The sequence below is a fragment of the Rhinopithecus roxellana genome, chromosome 8, assembly GCF_007565055.1.
Source record: "Rhinopithecus roxellana isolate Shanxi Qingling chromosome 8, ASM756505v1, whole genome shotgun sequence".
NCBI lineage: Eukaryota > Metazoa > Chordata > Mammalia > Primates > Cercopithecidae > Rhinopithecus > Rhinopithecus roxellana.
In genome coordinates this window covers 96,829,680-96,846,363 of record NC_044556.1, presented here as the reverse complement: position 1 = coordinate 96,846,363, position 16,684 = coordinate 96,829,680, and the positions used below count along the sequence as shown (strand labels likewise).

Genomic DNA, 16,684 nt, shown 5'->3' with positions numbered 1-16,684 from the left:
GTACAAATCAATATAAAGGAAACTCATAGCATGGGTTACTTGTGGAGACTGAATCCTTCGGGGTTTTTTTATTGAGGTCTTGCTTTACTCCAATGAAAAAATTCCTAACTACATCAAGGAGATCAGCTTTTCTGGGACATCACTTGAGAAATTCCTCCAAATAGCACGTGGAGTACTTTAAAAATTTGTTGCCCTAACCCAATGTGAACTTTTCAGCAAGAAAAGATTCTATTCCCCTTCGCAGATCATAAGTTACCCCTGTGTTATAAAACCCCAAAGAGGAGAATTCTGCTGGTTTTTATGTTCTCATGTTCAAAAATATTTATCTTTGGTACCACTGCAGTGTTTAATTCAAGATAGATGTTTAAGAACTTATTTTCATGTTCAGATCTATCACAAACTTACCAGGCAAAAATATTATTGAACTTGTCTATCAATTTGTTACCATTATTATTTAATAGTAGCTATTTATCAAGTTGTCTTATAGCTTTGATTTTTCATATTCTACTGGTAATAGGAATGTGAGTTAATGGGTTTTTTTATAGCTATTTTTTTTTTTTATCATTTCACTTAATACTAGGCTTAGTTTTTGGTAAATGCATTTTAGGTGATCAGACCTCAAGTGCGAGCAGCACCTCAGCTCATTGATTGTCTTCTTGACCACAGAGAGAGGGTAAAAGTGGGATCAGTTTGTTCTTCCTTTTATTCCCTGTCCTATTATCCATATTAGTATTAGAGCTGTTGGGATACTGGCATGAAAAATAAGCATTTTTTTTTTTTTTTTTTTTTTACTGTAGTTATACTTGTATTATAAATCTGCTATATAATTTTAACCACTTTTTCCCTTGAATGGGGCTCGTAATTTGTCGTTTTGTGGTTTTCAATCCATTTGCTACAGCTGCAGTCCTGATAAGTGGCTCAATTATAACTATAATATTGGTCTTAAAGACTCACTGATGTCTCATGGAAAACTTGAAAAAACATCCTATTTAAAGACAATTATGCTTAAATATCAAATGTTCTCCATTTATTTTCTATCCTTTAAAAATTATTACCAAGACAGTTAGCATGAGAACAGCTCCTTCAAGCTCTAAAATTCTTCAGTTTTGGTCGGTGGCCTTCCCTAGCCCTTCCTCACTTGGGGGCACCCCCACTACCTGTGGGGTTTCCATCTGGGTTTTTTAAGTGCTTGCAGAGTGTTGGTGACTATTTTCTATTTTTACTGGGGAGCAAAAGCCATAGAATTTCATGAAATGCAAGAATAATTGGAAACTATGGGGAGAGGCCAGTGCCTCTCACAGTAAAAATTAGCTTAAAGAACAGAAAGAAAACTGTATGTAGACACAATCCAGAGATCCATTTTTATTAGATCATTCAAAGGCAAACTCTTTCTTCTCACCACCTTCCAGATGGTCAGAATCTAGGTTTAGGAAATTACCTGGAAGAGAGAATATTCATGTTGCTGGCAAGGTCACAGGCCTCGTATAGATTAGTCTGTCATCTTTATAAAGTTCTAGGGAAGGAATTAAATGAGTCTCAGATTTTCCTTGATGTTTGTTTTTTCTTAAGCTATTCCAGCTTAGTAGTATGAGTCCATTTAACTATTCACTTAGGAAAGCAGTGAGTATCTTTGTGCTCTTAATTAGAATAAGGCAGGAGGGAGCAAGTGGTAGCAGTGACACTCACCATATACATGTACAATGAGGATCCAGTTGATGTTACATCTTTCTAATATTTCATTTCATAGCATGTTTGCTTTCTAAGGAGAAATACCATGGCCTTTTTGTTTGAGGACTCTGCATTTGCCAGTCTGAAACTCTCATAACTGGTTTTTTACAATCTGTTAGAATGACAAAATGATGTAAAATCACAGAGAGGGGAAGGACAGGCGCGACTCACAGCTGCTCACGAAGAAGGCATGTGTGGGCCCTCGCTTCATATGGCTTCTTCTCTAACTCGGACATGAAGCTGAGGTGGCCTTTTGACCAGGTCTTTCGATTGCATGGTTTCCATGTGCCATCCAGTTTTGGAGTGATACCATTCACGGGCATGCATCCAGAGCCCCAGGAAGCTGGCGACATGCCACCTACAGAAAACGGAGCTCTGCAAACAGCCGCTTAGCTGCGCTCACAAGAGGACAGAGACTGGTGACAGGATTGGCCGTTTAGGCCTCCTTATTACCTACCATGTTTGGGAATGGGCCTTGGGTCTACTAGAGGAAGCTGCTGAGATGCTTAGAAGATGAAGTATGGCATTCTTTTATTTCTATACAATTAAAAGACATGTCTGTAATCACCTCATTTGGCTGGTACGGAAGTGGGGGTGGGAAGCTCTCTTTTCAGAGTGGAATAGTTGCTGAATTTTGTGTTTACCTGTTGTAAAGATTTGGGAAAATGCCATGGAGCACATAGTGTCCTGCAAAGTGTTAACATCCCTTTATAGGTATCTGACTTTACAATGAGTGGTTTTCTTAAAAGTTATATCAAATGAAACATTTGTGATTACAATATATTGTATAATATATTCCTATAACCACCAGAATTTTTCATTTAAATATTGTCTAATATAAGGGCTTACTGCCTAATATATTTGTATAGTGATTTGTTAATTTAATAGTATTTACCAAACATCTACCACATACTAGAAACAGCTCCAGGCACCATAGATAAAATGGGGAAGAAAACAAACACAGTCTGGATTCACAGAGCTTTCTCCTGGGGAGAGACACACAGAAGCAGGAAGTCCTTAGAGGCATGGAAATGGGTGTTGGGGAAGTAGAGGACACTATGGGAATATGTTGTAGGGTCACCCCGTTGCGAGGAGAGAGATGATCACGAATGGTTGTCAGTTCAGCTCAGGCAGTGAATGATCCATTTAGAGGGAGCAGCTGGGACACAAGCCTGGAGAGTGGGCTGTTTGAAGACTTGAAAGACGCTTGGTATGTCTGGGGCAGGACATAGAAAACAAGGGAGGAGGGAGAGAGATTAAACAACACAGAGTTTCCACAAGCTACAGTAGAGCAAAATCTCAGGGGAGGAGTTGCAAGGAGATGGGATCGAGGCTGCATCCCAGGAGCAATAATTGTGGCCAGGGGATGAGGTATTCTTAACCGAGCACATGTTAGGTGTGGAGTTAGCCTCACACAAATTAAATGATTCTCCAAAGCAATTCAAGCCACCATTTCCAGAAGAAAGGGGAATGGATTCTAGATAGGAAAAATCGGTAGCTGTCCCCTAAAGCTAATGTTCTTAGCACAAACAAATTCAAAATTCACAACAGAAGGAATATTCTGAGATACCTTTAGGAAAGAATTTCACGTGCTCTGAGTTTGCTATAGTTTTTGTCCTTTGTAGTGAACCTAGTGATAAGATTCAGCATAAATTCATCTATTTTTAATTTCATGTATTATTTATATTTTAAAATCTTAATTTATTTGAGACCAGATCTCACTTTGTTGCCCATGCTGGGGTGCATGGTGCAATCATAGCTCACTGCCACCTCTAATTCCTGGTCTCAAGGGATCCTCCTGCTTCAGCCTCCCAAGTAGCTGAGACTACAGGTGTGTACCGCCACGCCTGGCTAATTAAAAAAAAAAATAAGTTTTTGTAGAGACGTGCTCTTGCTGTGTTGCCTGTGCTCATTTCAAATTCTTGGGCTCAAGCGATCCTCCTGCCTCAGCTTCTCAAAGTGCTGGCATTATAGGTGTGAGCCATCATACCCAGCTAATCTTTAGTTTTTTGACTATATATTGGTGTATTCCATTTTTTCACAAGATATGTGTAATAAATATTTTGTAACTTTAATTTCATGTGTTAAACATTGAGAAAGTTACAAATGTTAGAGGAATGTGAAAGCTCAGAAGATAGATTTTCAAGTAAGAATCTGAGCCCAGTAAATTACAATCGCTGGTTAGGTTTTCCAGGACTAATTATCATCTTATTCTTGCTAATCCTAGTTTTAATATTTAATGTTTCTCTGGTTTATTTTGCACATCTATTAGTTGGTGGCCTAACCTCAGAGCTTCCCTGTGGAGCGTGGTGAATAGGTTACAAGTGTGAGGAGATGCTGGTTTTCTCTTCTCTCTGGGTGGTGGGTTGAGCCCAAGGTGGTCAGTCTATTAACTGTGCCTCTAGTTTGAGCATGTTCCTTCTTGACTCCCTTGTGCTGTACAGATACTGGTGTTTCAATAGATGACATGACATGGAAAAGAAAGGAAGGTAGGGTTTGTCCTCATTATTTGGATGGCATTTATTTCACAAATAAGAGGCTAAAGGAGTTTCAAAGCAACGATAAAAGTGATTCTTTGCCTTTCGTGGATGCGTTTGTTAATGTCATTTCTAGTTGGGGACTGGTTATGTACAAGAGTACAACTTTCTAGTGCGTTATGCACAAGTGACCTGTAAAATAAAGGCCCCCGGAAATAGAAAACACTGCAATTTACCCATATGTTTGTAGACACTTGATCTAATAACTCTTCTCTTTAATTACAAATATTTTTCTTTGAATTTATTCTTTCTTTATTTAGACACAAACATTTTCAGGTGTTGTATTTCCAAACTCATGACAGCCTATCTTACTCAGTGGCAGAAGAAAGAAAGAACCACTCTACCTCTTCTGAACATAATGATGGTAATAAAGCTATAGCCAGGTTTTCTTCACCCTTCACCAAAGCATAAGAAATATTAATAACTGTAATTCGGTTTGAAAATGTTAAAATCCCGACTAGCTAAACAACGTAAAAACTCTTTCCAGTGGACTCTTAATGGCTTTGAGATGAGCATGTGGGGATGTCTTGGAATAGCAGGTATTTTTCTTATGGTGGCAATTGCTTTCCCCCACCATAAAAAAAAAAAAAAAATTAGTCTAGGGATGACAACGTGTCATCTATTCTCAGAGCTGTTCCATAATGGAGGAAATAAAATGATATTTTAGGATATGGCAAACAAAGGGAAAATGAGTAGCCAGGTACTGACATGCACAGAACAGAACAGACACACTATCCCATGGTTTTCAGAAAGATAAGATAAATGATTGCATCTTACCTAATTCTCTTAGAATTACTATGTTTAAAAAGATCAAGGATGACTGAATTATAGTTTTTTCCTATACAGTTTAGGCTATTATCAAATCCATTCCTGGAGACTGAAAAACTGACAACTTAGGTACAAGAAAACAACTTCTTAACCAGTATCTCTCTACTCCAATGTATTTGATGTGTCACATACCAGATCCTTGAAGACCTCTTCCCACTTAAAGGAGGATCTGTGTGAGTTCTCATTTGACTACAAGTGATCATTGTGAAAACTCTCTTGTTAATGTGTTATATTGACCCTTTTGCTGTGGGCCATTTTGAGTTTAACTGTTTTGAAGGAAAGTAAACTAATAATACTGAAACCCGTTATATACATGACTTGTGCTACTCTTATAGCCAATTCATTCTTTGAAATACTTCATGAATCCCTAGTTTAGGCCAGGCTACCTTAATAGTTAATGCTGGTACACAACTGAAAGGCATGGTTCTTGGCTTAGAGGAAGTTGAAGTCAGTAAGTTGGTAAACAGCAATTAGAGATAAGGAAGATTACTCTGTTGGATATAGGTGGAGTGCTGTGGTATCACAACATTCTTTGCTTCGATGCAATTAGGGTGGGAGACATCCTAGGAAAGTTTCTCAGATAAGTTAATACCTGATTGTATGATGTGAATTTTATCTAGCTATGTAGAGAAGGAAGATGGTGTTCCAGGGAGGAGTGTTACGAACAGTGCTGTGGATCATGAAACTTCGTGGGCAGAAGCAGAGGAGAAAGACAGATATGAAATCTATTGTAGAATGTGTTCAACTTGAAGTATGAAGTATATTAATTGCTAATGGCTACTTCCTATCTTTTAATTCAGGTGAAGGAAATACTCATGACCAGCCAGATGTCTTAAGGAATGCTTTTGAAAAGAACAGAGGTGTACAACATTATTACGACAACAGAAAAGCAAATTGGCTTTGGAGAAACTGTATTCTGAAGATGTTGTTTGCTTTGGGCTAAAAAAAGAAAAAATACAACTACAGACAAAGGCTTTATATCTGCAAGTATTATGGCGTGGTCAATAGCAATGTAATTAGATTTACATCGGTCTTCCTGGCGAGTCTTGGAGGCTCTTCCTCAGTAGACATGAGTGACCCAAGGCAGTCACAAGAAGAGAAGCACAAGCTCGGCAGAGCCTCTTCAAAGTTCAAGGATCCCCCTAGAATCATGCAGTCAGATGATTATTTTGCTCGGAAATTTAAAGCCATTAATGGCAACATGGGACCCACTACTTCTTTAAATGCCTCGAATTCCAGTGAGACTGGCGGTGGTGGTCCGGCTAATGGTACCCCAGCTGTGCCCAAGATGGGTGTGAGAGCAAGGGTGTCTGAATGGCCTCCTAAAAAGGACTGTTCCAAGGAGCTAACCTGCAAGGCACTGTGGGAAAGCCGGTCTCAGACCAGTTACGAAAGTGTCACCTCCGTCATACAGAATGGGCAGAGTGACCAGAGCGAAGGTCAGCAAGATGAGCAGCTCGATCTGGACTTCGTGGAGGCCAAGTACACAATCGGGGACATCTTTGTCCATTCCCCCCAAAGAGGACTTCACCCCATAAGACAGAGGAGCAATAGTGATGTCACTATCAGTGACATCGATGCTGAAGATGTCTTAGACCAAAATGCAGTCAACCCCAACACCGGAGCTGCCCTGCACAGGGAGTATGGAAGTACTTCATCCATCGACAGGCAAGGCTTATCTGGTGAAAACTTTTTTGCTATGCTCAGAGGGTACCGAGTAGAAAATTATGACCACAAAGCAATGGTCCCTTTTGGGTTCCCTGAATTTTTCCGCTGTGACCCTGCAGTCTCTCCAAGCCTTCATGCAGCAGCACAAATTTCTAGGGGAGAATTTGTCCGCATCTCAGGATTAGACTACATGGACAGTGCCCTCCTGATGGGGAGAGACAGGGACAAGCCTTTCAAACGGAGGTTGAAATCAGAGTCGGTGGAAACATCCCTCTTCCGAAAGCTTCGAACTGTTAAAAGTGAGCACGAAACTTTCAAGTTCACATCTGAGCTGGAGGAGAGCCGACTGGAGAGGGGCATTCGCCCTTGGAATTGTCAGCGATGTTTTGCACATTATGATGTCCAGAGCATTTTGTTTAATATCAATGAAGCCATGGCTACGAGGGCTAATGTGGGGAAAAGGAAAAACATAACCACTGGGGCTTCTGCAGCATCTCAAACTCAGATGCCCACAGGCCAGACAGGCAACTGTGAGTCCCCTTTAGGGAGCAAGGAGGACCTCAACTCCAAAGAGAACCTGGATGCCGATGAGGGTGACGGGAAAAGTAACGACCTGGTCCTTAGTTGTCCTTACTTTAGAAATGAGACTGGAGGGGAAGGTGACAGGCGAATTGCGCTCTCTCGGGCCAACTCGTCCTCTTTCAGTTCTGGGGAAAGCTGCTCTTTTGAATCGTCTCTCAGCTCTCACTGCACAAATGCAGGTGTCTCGGTCTTGGAAGTGCCCAGAGAAAACCAGCCCATTCACAGGGAGAAAGTGAAGCGCTACATCATAGAACACATTGACCTTGGGGCCTATTATTACCGCAAATTCTTCTATGGGAAAGGTAAGGAAGAGCCCTGGGCATTTGTGTGTGTCTCGGGAGTAATTTTTTTAGGACCAGTCACGATGTTTTGCTTTGTGTTGGAGCACCTTCCTCAGAGTGTACAAGGCCGTAGTCCACTGGGCCTGACCTTACTCTCCATCATGGTCCCTCCATAGCTTCCAGGCTAATTTTTTCTTTAGAAAACTGCAATTCCATGCCTTTGTTGATGGGTAGTCCTTCGTGTGTGAATGTCCTTTTGGTTTGGTTTCTCTTTCTGTCATTCTTTGTCTGCCAGTTTGTGAGCATCACAAATTTCAGGTTGATTTTAGATTTGGATTTCACTTGATTTAGATTTCACCCCTTGTAAGAAGTCTTCCCTGATTAATTCTGTCCTCTTCCTGTTCCTCTGAATAATCTCTTATGCTGCGAACAGTGGATAATTCTGTGATTCCCTCACCTCTCTAACCTTTCTGTACTTTGCTCCTCCAGCATTGCTGTATGTGTTGATCATGTTAAATCTTTGTTGAAAGAATGCGTGAATTACCACAACAGACAAATTTTGGTTTCGTGTAGTTCTGCAGATGGGCTTAAATGTTAAGACACAAATGATAAATTATTTAATTCTATGTCAAATGGTTTTTGCTTTACGTGTATCTTCAGGCTTGAAGGATGCGTTCTTCAGAGGTCATGTAGTTGAATCCTCAACCTTTAAATAAGTGTCCCTAATTATCCCAGGGCTAGGAGAATCTTCTCCGATTTAGAGACCTACAGAGAAACAGGTTCCACACGTGTCAGTAACACATGCCGAGGAAACACTCCGGCACCTCTCACCACCTTTTTATTGGGTGCAGCTGGTGTCCTTCACCCCTTCGTTACAGTGCAGCTTACTTTTTGGAGCTATATTTTTCTGTCTTCACTTTCACCTGTCAGCCGTCTTCCTGCTCCCAGGGATCCAGGGATAACCTCACAGAGCACCTGAGGAGGCACAGGGTGGGCCCCGCTGCTCTCCTCCTCCTGTTTCTTATGCATAAACTATTCTGCTTCTAGTGCAGATAACTGGGAGCTAAGTGTACTTTTATTTATTTCTTTACTTTTTTACTTTGCATCAATCCAGACTTGGCATGTCTTCCATAATCACATTATGACAACATGTAACTCAGAGAAACAATCTGATGCAATAAAGCTAAATAAACAGATATTTACACTGCATCTGGCCACTTACTGTGAATTGTCTCTCTGTCCTCATACTGATGACATAATAGGACTGAAATAATTCTGTCAACAGATCTTGGTCCCCTGTGTCTCCTTTCCTCTCCTCCACCCTGAATTTCGGTCTTGGCTTCAGGTGTGCCTCGGTGTTAACATCATGAGTTACTTCCTTCCAGCCCGTGGAATCAAAGAATCTTGGATCTGCTTTTTTTTTTTTTTGGTCTCTGCTGTGAAAATAACTCATAACCCTCATGCCTGTGCTCATGCAGAGGTATCACATTATATCACATTGCTCAAGGATGCTCTCTAGGTGGAAGTTATTTTCGGAAAGGGAGATGGAGAGATAGGCTTCCTAATTAAAGTTATTTTTATTGATGAACCCATGGCTGCCAATTCTTAATAAAATAGAGTCTGTTAGATTTATTATGCCCTGAAATCCCCAGGTAATTAGTCATTCTGGCTAGCTGAGTTTTGTAAATAGTTTGTGATCCAGACTTCGAAATACTAGAATATAAAATTATATGTATATTAATATTTATGCCAAGACTTAGTGCTAGCATCTCATTCATATGCTGTTGCACATCCTAAGTGTAAGTGGGATGAAAAACTGTTGTTTTCTGCACCTGGGTCACCACCATTTGATTCATTAATGTCCCCAGAGTCTGTTCCCCAAGATGATTTCAGGTTGCTAGATTCTGTTAGTTTTCTTGACTGCCACTTGTAGTTTTTCTCTTGAATTCTCAACTGTCACTTCTTGGTAGTTTTAAAGACTTCTCTGCAAGTGATTTATTTCCTCCACCTTTTCTGATGAGCTACTTAATGTTTTCAAGAGCATCACAGATGACATCATCAAACTCCTTAGGTTTGAATGTGAAATAAATAAGCTCCACAAAAGAATCTGAGTGTAGACACCTTGTCAGTGAATTGTGAGTGGATGTACGCTTATTGTTTGGCATTTTGGTGCTGTTGGGCACACTCTCTGGTTCTCAGCTTTGCTGTAGATTTATAAACCAGTCAGAAAGCGGAATTCTAGACTACAGTCACACATCAGTTAACAACGGGGAGATGGTCTGAGAAATGTGTTACTAGGCAATTTCGTCATTGCGTGAACATCATAGAGTGTAGTTAAACCTAGATGATATATATTTTTACTCCTATATATATATTTTCATATGGAAAACCAAATGTCCCATCACCATTACTGAATATCAGACATTTCCCCTTATTCATCTGCACTGCCAGTATCAAGTGCCATGCATCAGATTTCTATATATGCTCCATCGTGATTTTGTGGAACCACCATCATGTATGTGGTCCATTGTTGACCGAAATGTCCCTATGTGGTACATCACTGTGTTTTACAAAGCCCATAAGATGAGGGAGTGGGGAGGCAATCCCTGAGGTTGCTTTGTCTTCGGTGTTCTGTGATTCTGTGCTGTGGAAGGTGCTGTTGTGCCAGCAGATGGGCTCAGGGGCTGGGGAGGGAGTGGCCACCAGGAGCGAGAAGAAGGCCGAGCCCCGGCTGCTCTGTTCTCTCTCCAGTGCAGCTGTGAACTGTGTCCTGCCTCCTGCTATATTTAGCTCTTCCCCTGTGGTCCAGTGTGACTTCAAAGTGAAATTGGCTACAATGGCATCTGCTCCTGCTCTGGCTGGTCTCTTGTTGAGCCATTAAGGACTCCAGGCAGAGACAGCAGCCCAGATTCTTAAGTGAAAAGTACGGTGAGGTGGAGGCCTCCTATGGTGTGGGAGTAGATTCCCACCCCCGCTTCAGCCACTGGACACAGCTGTGCAAGACCCTTCTGTCTGCAAACATCACAGGTTGCTTGAGTTTCATTGTATTTAAAAACAGAGGGCCTGGACATACTGGCAGAGATACAATGTTTTTGAGATAGCTTTTTTCTTTTCCTTTTTTGCTTTTCCCTTCTCTCAAGAATTTTCTCTTTGGAAACTGGCTTTCAGGGATCTGTCTTTTGGTACTTTCCAGAGTGCTTTTATTTTGTTCTGTGCTTCAGGGTTCTGTGTAAAACTTCATTTGCAAGAGAATTAACTGGCTCCCGATCACTGGCAAATGTTTAAAGTGTAGAACTTTGATGATGTGATTTCTTCTTTATTGGGCAGTTAATGTGAAATGTCTGCCCTTGATGCTGAGGTGTATTTCTATGACACGTCATCACTGAAAGGCTGTTGAATAACTTTGTAAAAGGATTTCTGCAGGGGAGTGGCAGGACACAGGAAACTGTGTGACAACATCGCTTGCCCAGGCAAATCCATCTGTAGCTTTCGGTGAAATAGCTGTGATTTTTTTTTTTTTTTTTTTTTTTTTGAAGACAGAGTCTCACTCTGTTGCCCAGGCTGGAGTGCAGTGGCACCATCTCAGCTCACTGCAACCTCTGCCTCCCGGTTGCAAGCAGTTCTCCTGCCTCAGCCTCCCAAGTAGCTGGGATTACAGACATGCACCACCACACCCTGCTAATTTTTGTATTTTTAGTAGAGACAGGGTTTCGCCATGTTGGCCAGGCTGGTCTTGAACTCCTGTCCTCAGGTGATCCACCCACCTCAGCCTCCCAGAGTGCTGGGATTACAGGCGTGAGCCACCGCACCCAGCCGAAACAGCTTTTTTAAAAGCAGTGAGGATAGTAGCAAGTAGAGTGAATGCTCAGTAATTCCCTTCCTTTCACTGGCGATGACCATGAAGACACATTGGTGCCATTTGTCACACTGCTGTTTCTCTGATGGGACTCATCGTGAATGTGCCATTTGCTGCTGCTTTGAGCTTTCCATTTGTGAAACAGGCCGTGACCAAGCCCCCTCTTAGATAGAGATTCTAGTTGTGCTTGACCACGGTCAGTCATAGGAGCATCAGTGAGTCTGGTTTCCATTGTAGCAGAGCATCAGGCTTTGCCTCCTTCTGGACCTGCTTGGTACTGCACACTGCCACCAACGGTGGGGCTAGCGCTGGAACTGTGTGGCAGAGCCCGGACACTGTCTTTGACACATAAGGGTTCCTGCTTGGTGTCGAAATCCTTAACTTGTTAAGAAGTTGTGGCTCAAGCCTGTAATCCCAGCACTTTGGGAGGCCGAGACGGGCGGATCACGAGGTCAGCAGATGGAGACCATCCTGGCTAACATGGTGAAACCCCGTCTCTACTAAAAATACAAAAAACTAGCCGGGCGACGTGGCGGGCGCCTGTAGTCCCAGCTACTTGGGAGGCTGAGGCAGGAGAATGGCGTGAACCCGGGAGGCGGAGCTTGCAGTGAGCTGAGATCCGGCCACTGCACTCCAGCCTGGGCGGCAGAGCGAGACTCCGTCTCAAAAAAAAAAAAAAAAAAAAAAAAAAAAAAAGAAGTTGTGCACCTACTGGGCTACTCGGGAGTTCTAAAACTGTTCTGTGCCCTACTTTATGCCACACAGACCAGAATAGTTCTGGGAGGCAAAGTGAGTAATATTTGGGTAAAAAGAGGTTAAAACTAGATGGGAGGATGAAGCTGGGCCTCCATGGTGACTCAGGAGTGAAGTGAAAAGTGGTTAAGTCATCATCTGAGCCTTTGGGAACATTGTTTTACTAGAGGCATTCTGCTGGCACAGGAGCATGTGTTCCTCTCAATGTAGTAGGGGAAAATGCGGAGTAAGATTGACAAATCTATATATTTTTTCATTTAGAATTTTTAAATGGTATATAAATGTCATATGATGGTTATAGGAAAATAAGAAAATGTAGAGAAGCAAGAAATAAAGTCTCCTCAAATTCATCAGCTATAGTCACCATTAACATTTCGTCATTATCCTTGAAGGCTTTTCTGATGCAAATAAATTATGTAAATGGAGCTTACTCCTGCTATTACTGTGGAACTTGCTTTTGATGATCATCCTTCCATGTCATTATGTATAGAACTGCATCTGCATTTTAAGAGCCATTATCAATTATCGTTATCTGCACTGAATGCATGAGGAGATACCAGGTATTTGCCAGCCATGATCTGGGCAGATAAGTTAATGACTGTGTTTACTTTACTTGAGAGAAAAACTTATCAGCTTGATAGAAGCACAGTAACAGGGGAAGATTCATTATTTCCTGCCCTCTTGTAGATGCTACAAAACAACTTACCAAAGACATTTTTGAATGTCCATTTTTGTAAAGAAATCTTTACTTGAAAAAGTAATTTATCATTATAAGAGTTTAAGTCAGTGTCCCACCACCATCCCACTTGGATGTGGGCTGCATTTAGCGACTCACTTCCAAAAGGTATAGTATGGAAAGACAGGGACAAATAACTTTACAATGGAGTAACCTGGCAAATACTACCTCCCTAGGTCACCAAGGTCACCATCAGCAGTGACAAGTCCTGTGGATAGTTTGTACCCCAGGTATGAATGACTCCTCTGCAGTCTTCCTCTCCAAACCTATAACCCCAGTACAATTAGGGGAAAACATTAGAAAAATTCCAAATGAAGGACATTCTACAAAATCCCTGACCAGTACCTAAAACTGTCCAGGTCATCAAAAGCAGGGAAAGTCTGAGGAAAAAAAGAAAAAAATCACAGACCATAAGAGCCTTAGGGGACATGACAGCTAAATGGAATGTGGTACCCTGGATGGAATCCTATACAGAAAAAAGACATTCCATTAAAAACTGAGGAAATCTGAATAAAGTATGGACATTAGTTAATAACATAACAGTATTGATGTATTCATCATAACAAATGTACAAAATAATGTAAGATGTTAACAACTGGGAAACTGGGAGACAGGTATAAGGGAAGGAACTTTGCTATTCACAACTTTTCTAGAAGTCTAAAAGAATTTTAAAATAAAAAGTTAAAAATTTTATAAATGTAAGTCATAAATGCTCGTATATTTAAAATTATGATCTATTTCTTTAAGACAAGAAGAATTTATAAGTAGTTCCTCTAAATAACAAACTTAAAGGTTTATGTTGCTTTATTGAATGACCATAGAATTCTTGTAAGCAGCCAACTTCACTGTTTCTGGTAACTGCTCTCTTACCTAGCTCTATGTAAACCCACCTTTTTCTCCAGTGCTAATTTTTATCATTAGTATTTTAACTGAAGAATAATATGTTGTATGTAAATTCTGCCAAATGAACGAATAGATTCTTCTAGAATTTGTGTAATAACCCTCTTACCTCTCTTGATACCAGTTTAACCGTTTGTTGGCTGGGGAATTGTCTGTCATTAGGTAAAAGTGTCCATCCATTTTAATTATAGTTGGAGGTCAACTCTTGGTAATAGAGGTCTGTGAATGGTGGGCAGATAACATCACTTAAGGCAGAGTGCACACCGAGGTTCACATCCCAACTCAGTTTGGGGCAAATCCTTGAACTACTTTGTGCCCTAGTCAATCATCTGTGAAACGGGATGATAATAATACAAATCCCCCCTGCAAAGGGCTTAGAGCAGTGCTTGTCAATAACGTGCCCCCCTGCTTCCCAGGGTTACTTAAATAAATGTGTAAGACTTTTCTCTCTAAAAAGAAACTATTGTTCACATCACTGGTACAGGCTTTAAAGGGCAATACTTTCTTCTAGTGGTTCAAAGATGAAGAGAGAAACAAGTAGAACCATATGGCAGAGAGGGCTGGGGAAAGGTGTCTGGTGATGTCCACCACCGCATTCCAAACACACTCACTGAAGTGTCACTAATGTGACAGTTGTAGGCGGGCCTATACCTTTACATCTCAAATGAACTTCACTGCTGAGTGATGCGTGGCTGCATTTGCTTTGAATTTCATGCCTGGTGGCTTTTTTTTTTTTCTTTCTGATTTTATACAGTCATTGATGAAAATTAATAGGGAGTTGGACACTATTAAATTCATGCGGGTGAACAGAGTGCCATCTAACAATAGAACTACTCTAAGATACACATTCCTCCCTCTGAAGACGTAATCGACTGAGTTCTTCACCTCCCCCCTTTTTTTTGAGACAGAATCTCACTCTGTCACCCAGGCTAGAGTGCAGTGGCACAATCCTGGCTCACTGCAAGCTCCACCTCCTGGGTTCACACCATTCTCCTGCCTCAGCCTCCCGAGTAGCTGGGACCACAGGTGCCTGCCACCACGCCCGGCTAATTTTTTTTTTTTTTTTTTTTTTTTTTTTTTTTTAGTAGAGACAGAGTTTCACCATGTTAGCCAGGATGGTCTCAATCTTCTGATCTCATGATCCGCATGCCTCGGCCTCCCATAGTGCTGGGATTACAGGCATGAGCCACTGTGCCCGGCCGTTCTTCACCTCTCTCCCTGGCCAGTATTGCCTCCCCAGAGGTCCCATCGAGTCCCACGGGGGCCCTTAACAGGGAGGAATTGCCCAATAAGATTCAGCACCAAGGGCTGTGATTGCACGGGCTCCATGTGGCCGTCAGAGGAACACACCAGGGCTGCTTCTCTTGCAGAGGTGCTGTATCTGGACAGTCACAGTTCCCGTACACTGCAGTGTTGAAGGAACCTGCAAAGGACTGTATGCTATTTCAAACCTACCGACCCTCCGGCCCCAAAAAGTCTTCAGTCAGTTACTGGGGAAGAAGAACGAATGCCCTGTTATTTCCCTGAGAAGAGGAATAAGACTCTTTATATTTCTTTACAGTTGGACTCACGTGGCGTTTAACTGAGAACACTTGTTGGCATTTTGCTGCTGGTATAGTAAGTTGAAAGTAAAGGTCTTTGGAGCATTAGTTCTTAAAGAAGGTAGAAACTTAGTTTAAACATGTTATATTTGTTTAGATCCAAAATTTATTTCACTATTTGTCCCACTTAATTAAAATAAAAGCTGGACAGCCATCCTGTTATCAGTGGGCTCCACCTCTCTCCTTTGAAGTGGTGAGGTCTTTCATACTTTCCTAGTGTTTTCTTCTTCCTTTTGAGCAAATAGTGACAATTACAGATTATGAAAAGAAGCCTTAAATAATCTGCCTGCCTTCTTCAGTCTTTTCATTTTTACTCTAGCTTTCCTTGAAATCATGTTTTTCAAGATACTGTTTTTATGTTAAGGATACATTTGTTGTCTCGTCTTTAAGTTTTCATTTTCCTGTATTAAATAATTTTTGCAATTTAAACCTTTGCCTGAATTTTTTTTAGCCTTGAGCTGCTTTCCATGAGAGAACACTAGAGCTGGACTGCCTGGGTTTGCATCCTCACTGTCCCACCAGATTAGTCACTTAACCTTTCGCCTCAGTATTGTCTGTAAGAATAGTTGTGCCTCCTCATAAGGAGTTAGGATGAACTGAGTTTGTTTTTGTGAAAGATATTTAATGTTATTGTCTTCCCTGTAATGCCTTGGATTTTTCAAGCTTAGCAAATACCTTGGTTAAATTTGGGTCAAAAGAGCAAAAATTTACATGACAAAAATCTATGTTTTTCCTTCATGGTAAATTCAATAATTTAATCCATGAAACACTAATGAAAATGTTTGATACTTCTTGAGGTTGTTGAGTTACTTTTTTTTTTCTTTCTAAGATGGAATCTGTCTCTGTTGCCCAGGCTGGAGTGCAGTGGCGTGATCTCGGCTCACTGCAAACTCCGCCTCCCAGGTTCATGCACTTCTCGTGCCTCAGCCTCCCAAGTAGCTGGGAGCCTCCCATGCACTTCTCGTGCCTCCGCCTCCCAAGTAGCTACAAGCATGCACCACCATTCCTGGCTAGTTCGTGTATTTTTGGTAGAGATGGGGTTTGCCATGTTGGCCAGGCTGGTCTTGAGCTCCTAGCCTCAAGTGATCTGCCTGCCTCGGCCTCCCAAAGTGCTGGGATTGCAGGTGTGAGCCACTGCTCTCGGCCTGTTGAATTACTTTTTTTTTTTTTTTGAGATGGAGTCTTGCTCCATCTCATAGGCTGGAGTGCAGTGG

General features: G+C 41.5%; 1 protein-coding gene across 7 annotated transcripts in view; it reads left to right on the top strand.

The window, feature by feature from the left end:
* The window catches only part of SIPA1L2 (signal induced proliferation associated 1 like 2), a 231,949-nt gene that overhangs the window by 110,174 nt on the left and 105,091 nt on the right, over positions 1-16,684 (top strand). For all 7 annotated transcript variants that reach the window (XM_030935894.1, XM_030935895.1, XM_030935889.1 and 4 more), the window contains one exon: positions 5,894-7,645. In XM_030935894.1, the coding sequence (XP_030791754.1) occupies positions 6,163-7,645 (1,483 nt within the window). In that variant the 5' untranslated portion in view covers positions 5,894-6,162. The remainder of the gene's footprint in view (positions 1-5,893; positions 7,646-16,684) is intronic.